General features: G+C 36.7%; 2 protein-coding genes across 2 annotated transcripts; one reads left to right on the top strand and one right to left on the bottom strand.

Annotated features, from left to right (window-relative positions):
• Nucleotides 1-430: 430 nt before the first annotated feature.
• Nucleotides 431-4717, top strand: LOC102598632 (protein-L-isoaspartate O-methyltransferase 1-like). The gene is made up of 4 exons (XM_006351370.2): nucleotides 431-679; nucleotides 2034-2304; nucleotides 3603-3767; nucleotides 4197-4717. Exons 1-4 carry the CDS (start codon nucleotides 476-478, stop codon nucleotides 4448-4450), a joined length of 894 nt encoding a protein of 297 aa, XP_006351432.1. The 5' UTR covers nucleotides 431-475; the 3' UTR covers nucleotides 4451-4717.
• A 427-nt stretch (nucleotides 4718-5144) lies between these two features.
• On the bottom strand, nucleotides 5145-9221 carry LOC102598291 (28 kDa ribonucleoprotein, chloroplastic-like). Its single transcript, XM_006351369.2, has 4 exons — nucleotides 8626-9221; nucleotides 8421-8522; nucleotides 6967-7248; nucleotides 5145-5466 (listed from the first exon to the last, which is right to left on the bottom strand). The coding sequence occupies exons 1-4, from the start codon at nucleotides 9082-9084 to the stop codon at nucleotides 5401-5403; spliced, it is 909 nt and encodes a 302-aa protein (XP_006351431.1). The 5' UTR covers nucleotides 9085-9221; the 3' UTR covers nucleotides 5145-5400.
• Between the last annotated feature and the right edge of the window lie 554 nt (nucleotides 9222-9775).

The following is a 9775-nucleotide window of genomic DNA, read 5'->3' as shown; positions in this document are numbered from 1 at the left end:
TAAGGACCAAAATGAACACATTTGTTATACTTTAAAGACTATTTTAATCAAGTAAAATACATTAAGAACCAAAATAAAGCATTACCCATACATTAATGATCATTTTGGTTGTTTTCTCTAGAAGACTTACCTGGACTGGGTAACTCTTTTGTGAGGCATAAATTTATATCTTTACACCATAATATTTCATAAATTATGCTTCACATTTTAGACAACTTTTATCCCATTTAACATAAGTTCAATCAATTAAGGGCAAAAATGTAATTTACTCAAGAACATTGACCCATGTAGCTTTCGATGGGGTTTGGAGTTTGGGTAGACAAAAGTTGGGCCAGACAAAGCCCACAAAGTTAGCTAAGGCCCATACTAATTGAAGGCCCAATTAGAAGAAGAAAAAAGACACGTGGGAAGAGAAGCGTGAGTAAGAAAGAGGAGAATGCCAAGTTAAAGGATCGAGAAGCAGCGAGAGTGAATAATGCCGTCTTCAATATCCTTACATTCTGTGTCAGCTATAGCGTATGGTTTCCGCTACCGTGCGCCTTTAAAGCACACTTGTTTATTATACGCCCATCAACTCCATAGTTCTCATCGCCAAAAATCTCCTCTCTTCTCTTCATCCTTTTGCCGTGTCCTAAATCCCAGTTTCTTCACGGGAAACTCTCTCTTCTCTCGAATGGAGGTACTTTTTCTATCTGTTTGTTGTTTTTCGGCACCTCGCGTGCTTACAGGGACAAGTAATTTCATCAGTATCTCATGATTTCTAATTGTTTTGTATTTGTTTACTGATTTCAAATGATTCATTTCCTGCTATTCTGTTGTGATTGTGAATTTCTCAACAGTGAATGGAAAGAAAAATTAGTAGCAGTAAACAGGGTGAAGTGGAATAGTCAATCTCCACATAATCATTGGTTGGACAGGTCTGATGTAAGGAAACCGTAAATCTAAGACCAAGTAATGAAAGATAGAAGAAACACACAAGCATGGAACTAATAGATAATAATGACTATATTAAAACCAAAATTTTTATTAAGAATTTAAAGACAAGCACCAAATCTATAAGATAACAAACAATCTATCACTAAGATAAACCTCAAGAGGAATGCTTCCTCAAGCAAGCAATCATATCAACATTGTCCAGCAACAAACACCATAGCCTACTCTTGAGAAAGAGTTTCACTCTTCAAAGTCATATCATATCGAATTTCACACAGTCTAAATGAGTTGCTCACTTATTTATATAGTCTAGGCTAGCTATTACATAAATACCCAAAAGTGGCACTCAAATTAATTTGCAGAAAACAGCCCCAAACAGCCTGCTTCTGGAGTTTGTGATCGCCATGCCATGCCATGCCGCATCCTTGACTTGCGAACACAAGTACTCCGCAACCCTAAAATAGTGAGCCCTCAAAGTTCTAGCTAGATGTGACTTACATGTGTCCGCATTACACTAATTGTGGTCGCATTTGAGCTCCGCATCTCACGTCGCAAGTGAGTTCTTTTAAGTGCTTGAGCATGTTGTTGGCCTTCAAACCTTCATTCCAAGCACCCTCTAAGCCTCTAAAGTAGCATCTTGATGACAATCCTTGAACTCCCTAGCTCAGCTTGGCGTGCATGCATTCAATCTCACATCCTTTTGGCTATTATATTGTACTGGATTGTGAGAGTGTTCCTTTATGAGAGTCGCAATCTAATAATTGTCCTGGGAGAGATACTATGAATTTTTTTAATTGAGTTTTTCTTCAAACATCAGTGAGAAAGGGAGTAGAAAGGGTAGATTGGGGTGCCTGGATAACTAGTTATTTGTCATACTCTTGGACATCCTAGCAAGTAAATCTTCCTGATAGGCTGATACATTATTTTATCTATCTACCTCTATGAATAAAATCTTACGTCATCTATTATTTGTTTGTCACATAACTCAAATGGTTTAATAGCTGTGCATCTTTTTCTGCTTTCCGGTCAACCTTGAGCAGGTCACCAGATGGGCATATTTGTTATCTCTCATTTCAATCTTGTTTTATGTTTATCAACAGCAATTTTGGAGTGGAAGTGCCGTTAACAGAAACAAGGGAATGACTGAGCAGTTGCGAAGATATGGAGTCATAAAATCACAGAAAGTAACAGAAATAATGGAAACTGTAGATAGGGGTTTGTTTGTACCTGAGGGTACTCCTGCTTACATTGATAGCCCCATGAGTATAGGTTACAATGCCACTATCTCAGCACCTCATATGCATGCTATGTGTCTTGAATTATTGGAGGACAGGTTGCAGCCTGGCATGCATGCTCTTGATGTTGGTTCAGGTAATTATATATTGAGCTCACTCGTTTCTGCAAACTAATTCAGAAGCACATATTTATTAGTTCAACTTCCATTTGTCCAATTTGGCATCTTAGGATAGATTTTGATTCTACTCAGAAATGCTGTCCAAGTTATGACTGAATTGTGCTTTCACAGGGATAAGTGAGATGCTATTTATAGAGCTCTCTTATTGGGTCATTCTCATAACTTGCCTGGTTTTTCATGTCAGTAGATAATCAGAAATGACAAATGTGCATGCACTCAGTGAGTGATTAAATAGCAGCTTGTTGGTTCTCAATATTTTAGACAAGGTTGTTTCTGTTTTCCTGAGGTATTAACCTTTGTCTTGTGAGCATGTATCAACACCATCTTGTGAGATGTATCAGCACCATCATTGGATTGAGAAAGTCAACCATTTTTGCTGCACAACTTTTTCCTCTCGTTTTCCAAGTTCCTTGTTTTGTGGTTGCATGTCAAATGGATGCCATCTAGCAGCAAGCATAACAGTTTGGTGTAGTATCAACTCTACACTTGTGCTATGAGATCCATGAATCTTAATGTTAAAAATAACTTCTAATCCAATGTAGAAATAATATTTCCAGAAGGATGTTAAATGTTTCACATGATTGTTCTTTATCAAAATGTTCCACGTGATTGGCCTTTCCAGGTGAACAGTTAATAATTTGTGTTAGTTTGGTGTATAAATCTTAATAATCGTTGGATATTTGATGGGTCAAATTTAGATAGAAATGAAAGAATCAAATCTAGGGTCTGGTTAGACAGAGGATAATGATGAACTGTCTTTGCTTGTTTCTGTTTTGATCTTGAATGAAGAGTTGGTCTTTCTGTACCTTTTTTTTTTTTTTTGTACAAGTTTTTCCTGTATTAGCTATAAGTGGAAGTTCCATTCGTCATGAGCTTTTGAGAAGGTATTTTTATGTAATGAGGAGGTTTGTGGTCAAGGGAGCTATCTCACTAGTATAAATGTCCTCCATAATCGTAATTCTTAGTTGGAGTTTTGGAGAGAGAACTGAATAAATTAAACGAATGTGCAGTTTGCATGTTTTGGGACTTTCATGCCATTGTTACTTGATGAATATTTATTTTCTCTCAGATGGAAAATTTTAGGAGATACTGATAAGCTTTTAGAATGTATTCTTGTTGTGTTGTAAGTAATTAAATCCTATCAATTTGGATTGAGGCATAATTGATTGTTTGAATGAATGAAGGATGACCTTTTCTTGTCAAAGCTAATTATGTTGCAGCAGTCAGTTTCTTAATAGGTTTTTGTTTCATGTAGGAACGGGGTATCTCACAGCATGTTTTGCTCTGATGGTTGGACCACAAGGTCGAGTTGTTGGTGTGGAACATATACCAGAGTTGGTTGCGTGGTCAATCAAGAATGTTGAAAAGAGTGCAGCAGCTCCTTTATTAAAAGAAGGTTCCCTCTCTTTGCATGTTGGTGGTATGGTTTTATAGCATTTTCATATAGTTTATTCAGGAGACGCTTGCCGTAGCAAAGTAGTGTTCATAGATGGTTGGCTAATATTACTCTCTCCGTTTCACAAAGAATGACCTAGTTTGACTTGGCACGGAGTTCAAGAAAATAAAGAAGACTTTTGAATCATGTGGTTTTAAATTAAAGTTATGTCAAATGTACAAAATTGTTCTTTAATCTTGTGGCCTTAAACATGTCACGTGGAAAGCTGAAATTAAAATGTTACCAAAAAAAGAAATAGGTCATTCTTTTTTAAACAAACTAAAAAGGAAAGGAGGTCATTCTTTTTGAAACGGAGGGAGTATTTCTTTTTCCAGTCTGACATGCTCCCACCATGAGACTTTTCTTGAGGCTGTTGACAAACGAGTGTTTTTGGTAACTTGTGCATCATTGCAGATGGGAGGAAGGGTTGGCCAGAGCACGCACCTTATGATGCTATTCACGTTGGAGCAGCTGCAGCTGATGTTCCACAGGATCTCATTGACCAGTTAAAGCCCGGGGGAAGGATGGTGATTCCAGTGGGTACTTTTTTTCAAGACCTCAAGGTTATAGACAAAAAAATGGATGGTTCAATAAGTGTTCGAAGTGAGACTTCTGTCCGTTATGTTCCACTGACTAGTCGAGAAGCGCAGATAAAGGGCACTGACTAGTTGAGAAAGCACAGATAAAGGGCACATAAAGCTGGTTGTTTCTGGCGATGGTAATCTTGGTCCCCCACTTGTGTGGCAGTCCAGTTTGATATTTTGTACAGTTTCACACCTCTTTGCCTGTAAAGAATGAACGATCTGAATGGTTCTGTATTTAATTCCATGCAAATTATCTCCTGTAGAACCTACCTCTCTCTTCCTTGTGCTCTCTTGGCTTGTCGGTAATATATTTCTTGTCTAGCAAAAGGAATCGGTTGGTTACATGTGTTACTGGAGATAATACTGATATTGAATTTAATTACGAAAGCAACATTGGATTGCTATATCTAATAGCAGCATTGATGGATTAGATCGGTAAACACTAACACACGACCACAGAGAGAGCTTTTCGCCTTTGCTTACCTGCTTAACCGTACACTCCTATAGTACAGTACCTATATATATATATAGCGTATCCTGTTACCTGCACCAAGTGTTGACAACAAAGTGATGCTCCTTCAAGTAGTTAAGTGATATAATGTTGTGAATATACACATGGTATGCATCTTTGGATTAATGTGAAGGTGGAGATCCTGAATCAGAACACCAGTAAAACAATTTACAATGCTTTCTATTTTGCATATGATGTCATACCAAATCTCTTGATCATAGTGAAGCTTCCTATCCATTCTGAATAAGTTCTAGCAACATGAAGGTGTAAAAGCTAACGGCAAATGAGTACCAAATAGAATTCAAAATCTTACAGCATTCAATCCTCTACTTCAGAGTTTCCAAAGGGCAAGAGCGGAAGAAAAAACACAAAAAAAAAGTTGCTGTGCCCTATATAAGTAATCAACGAATAAAAACTTACAAGTAGAGAGCTAAATTAAAGACGTTTGATGAAAATCTAACTGCTCATAGCTGCAGAACTGTCACTGCTAAGCCAATCGAACAAATAAAACATATGATCAAAATCAAAACGTGTTGCGCCTAGGTCTTTCTTCAGCAGCATTTACCCTAATCGTCCTCCCATCCAAAGTCTGAAATACAACAACGAAGAGAAACTATTAGCTTCAACATCAAATATCTCGAAAGAAAATATATGCCTAACATGAATCTGTCAATGAGGTCAATGATCAACCAAGTAACTAAGTGTTCAACATCTGTATTAAGCAGACAATACAAAGAGAGGTCATTTCTTCCGTGAACAAGTCACATCAGGAATCATAATACTTGAATTATAATGAACTTGATAATCATCATCATATATTTGCATTTCTTGTCGGATTAGTTAATCATATCAAAATTTGAATATACCAACCCAGTTGTCGTCACTATGAAACAGATCCACAATCTCTTATCTAATGAATATGTAACTAATATATAATATTACTTTGTCTAGCTTTCATTGCTAAGACTTTCATCGCTAAGGTGATTGGTGTGCTAAGGCAAGCAACTTCTCTTTCCAAAGAAGAATGCCAAGTAAAGTTCGGCTTTATCTTGAAGCAAAACCCACCAGGTTAGCTATTACAAGAATTATTAGAAACTAATATGAGATGACAAGAAGTAGCTTAACTAAGCAAGTAGTACTATAGCAACCATTTTATGCTCTTACATATGTTCCACTAACAAATAAACTAGTGTGATCCCATAAATGGGGTTTGGGGAAGATGGAGGCATACACAGTTTGCATAAATAGTGTGGGAAGTACAAACTAACTAATGTGGGTTTGCGTTACTGATACCAAAAATGACAACCAAACACTCGACACTAATGCAAAATCGGTACAGTACTACAGTTTATTTCAAGTGATGCAATAAACAAATGATACCGGAGTGTACTAATCTCATTTGTTAGACTCTTACACATCTTAATTTTCTTCTTCTTTTTTGTTTTCTTTTTGCTGGGGGTGGGATAATAGTGAATCTAGACATCGTTGGTACTTCAAGATGACACCGGCAACCAATTTTAACTTGGCCTCTAGCCACAGAATACGATATCTATAAGATACCAATTTACAAACACAGGTTTTATAAACTATATTCCCATATTTGAAAAGTTGCATGTATAGCTTGTCTACTCCTGCACAACGCCAATTATATAAAATAAGTGCAGAAAGACTGCATGCCATTACAAATAAATTAAAGAGTTAGAAATCTATAAAGCGTAAAATTTGGTTCCATCACCAGTATAGAAGCACATGTTGGTAATTCTCTTGCTCTCTTATAAGATTCAGAATATAGGGATATCAGAATCAGGATAGATATCTAGTAAATTAGAGAGGATCCTGATGTTAGTTAAACATCTAGATCGCAGGCACTTTGCAATTTATCATAGAAAACTAATCAAAATTCTTAAGAAAAAAGTTGATCTATCATTAAAAATCTAGAAAAGAGATCTAACTTTTTTCTTTTTTCATAGTAATGGTTAGAAGGTGTCGAAGCATTTAGAATCAAACTCATGGATGGACTAAAGGACTCATGCAATGATCAATTCCTATCATGCATGTGTGTGAGTGTCATAATGTGTGTGCACATCACCTGTCCATCAAGGTTGGCTATTGCTTCACTCATCTCAGCTTCACTTGACATCGTCACAAAACCAAAGCCTCGTGATCTTCCAGACTCTCTGTCATAAACCACCCGGGCACTTATTACTTTACCATGTTCACTGAAGACTTGCTCAAGGCGTGCATCATCAATGTCCCATGGGATGTTGCCAACATAGATTCTGTAAGTAGGCTGAAATGTTCGAGGTGGACGTTCTGGCTGTGATCCTCTTCGAGCAGCTTTGTTGACCGTCAAGAGCCTTCCATTGATATCCTAGCCAAATAAAATAGATAATTAGGAAGAGTTTCAGTAATATGCCAACGTATCCACATGTCACATCATAACTAAGAAATATCAGAATTGTGTGACAGGCCTTTTCTAAAGGGACAGCTCAAGGGCATAGCACATGGAAAACATCAGATTCTATTATTCACATTCACTCTTAAGTGACCAGCACATTCAGTCAAACACACATACAAAATAGTTAGTTGGTAAAAGGACAAACCAGCCTTTCCCTCTCTACTTCCTCTCTTGCTCATGCTCATCCATGGAGGGGTGATAATAGTGCAGAAGACACTCCTACTCTCTTGCTTCAGAGCTACTATGGAAGCCCTTTACCTTCTCCCAAGTTTCCAGAGGGAACAGCCTCTTGATTGGGACAAGTTATTAATAAATCAACTATGCCTACCCAACTTAGTTGGTGCAACAATATGAATCGTTTTTTTCAAACTGTATGAATCTTCTATAATCATTACTAGGGATAGATTGCCAATCAAGAGTGAATATTCTCTACACATGCTATCAACATAAGAAGCAAACCAGGAGAGTGGAAGGAAGCATTTCAGCCAACAAGCTCAGCTTCCTTCCTTCAGTAGTGAGCTCAGAATGCTTTTACTTCTGTCATGTATAAGGTAACTATCATAAAGAAATTTTTTACTTGTGGAGATAATGTTATAAAATCACATGCAACAATTTTTCACAACCTTAATGGATGGATATCAAAATCATCCTTCCTTTCAAAAAACTCACCTTCACCTGCAAATACTTGTTTCATGAACCTTTAACTCTAGATATTTAAGTTCCATTGAAATTTTTTTTTGATAAAGAAGTTCCATTGAAATTTTATAAGCAAGTTGATAAAGAAAAAGAGAATTTCTCACATTGTACATGATATTAGAGAATCAAAACAACTTAGAGGCAAAAGGACTCTTGAGCCTCAATTGAACCTACAAATATAGAGTTAACCTACATTGTTTCTTAGTAGAAATAATGTAGCCAAAAATGGGGAGGGGTTCTGATTTGCAGCAACAAAAAGAATAAACGTCTCATATCTAATAGAAAGCATCTTCAAGTTCAACTTTTGACAGCAAAATCCAAGAATTCAACATAAAAAGAATAAACCATAATGACAAATTCATCAAAGAAACAGAACCATTGTAACTCACATAACGGTTGTACAGTACTACAGCTTTCTCAGCTTCTTCCACAGTGCTCATCGTCACAAACCCGAATCCACGACTCCTATCAGTCTCCCTATTGTAAATGACCTGCAAAACCAAAATTAAGTACAACGCGATACCTGAATCTCTATTTTTTCACTATTTTGAAAAAAAAGGTTCAAACTTGTCATTGAAATTAGGGCATTGTTACCTCAGCAATCTCAACAACACCAGCCTGTTGAAAAAGTTGAGCCAACCCCTCACTATCTATATCATAGGGTAAATTCCCAACAAACAATTTCGCATCTTCCGGAGGTTCTTCGTACTCCTCCGCCTCGGCCTCAGCCTCATCACTCTCCCCTGCATCACCAACACTTGCAAAATCAAAGCTAAGCGATTCCCCACCTTGTTCTTTATCTTCAAGGCCAACACTGCTGTCATCATCTTGCTGAGCAGCCACTACAGAAACAATAGATGGGAATTGGGTAGTTGTCTTTTTAAGAGATAAAAAAGAAGATGAAGAGGAGAATGAGGAAGAAAGGGAGATGGGTTTTAATGGGGTTGAGATAAAAGACATGGATTTGGTGGTAGTGAAGAAGGGTGGAAGAGTAAGGCAAGAATTGGTCGCCATGGATAAATTCTTGATTAAGGGTTTGGTAAGAGAAGACATTATCTTTAGGGTAGAGTGAAAGGAAGAAGATAAGGTGGGAGTAGAGAGAGCAGAGGTTTTGAAGCCGGCGGATGGTCCTAGTTCCTTTGAGATTTTCCCCCTCAGGCCCCCAAATATGTAGCCAACACTCCTTTCTTTACTACATTACTACTCTATTATCTTAGGATTTTAAATATCACATTTTTTTTTATAAAAAAAATAATTCAAGATAGACATTGTTTTGTAATTTCAAATTTCACAAGTTCTTTTGTAAAATTTGAAATTTAAAAGCAATGTTTAATTTTTTCTATGACAAGTCAAAAGGGATAGTAAACACTATTTCTACCCCTTTCTCTCCTAGTAATGACCTATATGAACTATGTTTGAAAAGGTAAAAGTTGAAACTAACACAAGATTAGGGCACTCACAAGATGTTCCTATATCAAAAATAGATATTTCATGCTATTTGTCAATTTTAGCAAATTAAAAGAGTTGATAATTTTTAATAATTGGAGACTATAATAATAATACTTACATATATGAAAATTTAGATGCGTTCAACTGTCTATTAATCTTATATCCTAATTCTAGATTTTTATGCTCCTTTCCCATGGGATCATGATTAGAGGTGTCATGACATGTCTAATCACTTTTTTCTAATACTTTTTGGCCCATATTTTCCTCTCCTTATCCCCATCATAGCCAACTCTCA

Source organism: Solanum tuberosum, unplaced genomic scaffold (assembly GCF_000226075.1).
Source record: "Solanum tuberosum cultivar DM 1-3 516 R44 unplaced genomic scaffold, SolTub_3.0 scf00127, whole genome shotgun sequence".
In the NCBI taxonomy this organism is placed as follows: Eukaryota; Viridiplantae; Streptophyta; class Magnoliopsida; order Solanales; family Solanaceae; genus Solanum; species Solanum tuberosum.
Note: the sequence above shows the minus strand (reverse complement) of the source record. Positions and strands in the feature narration are given on the sequence as shown.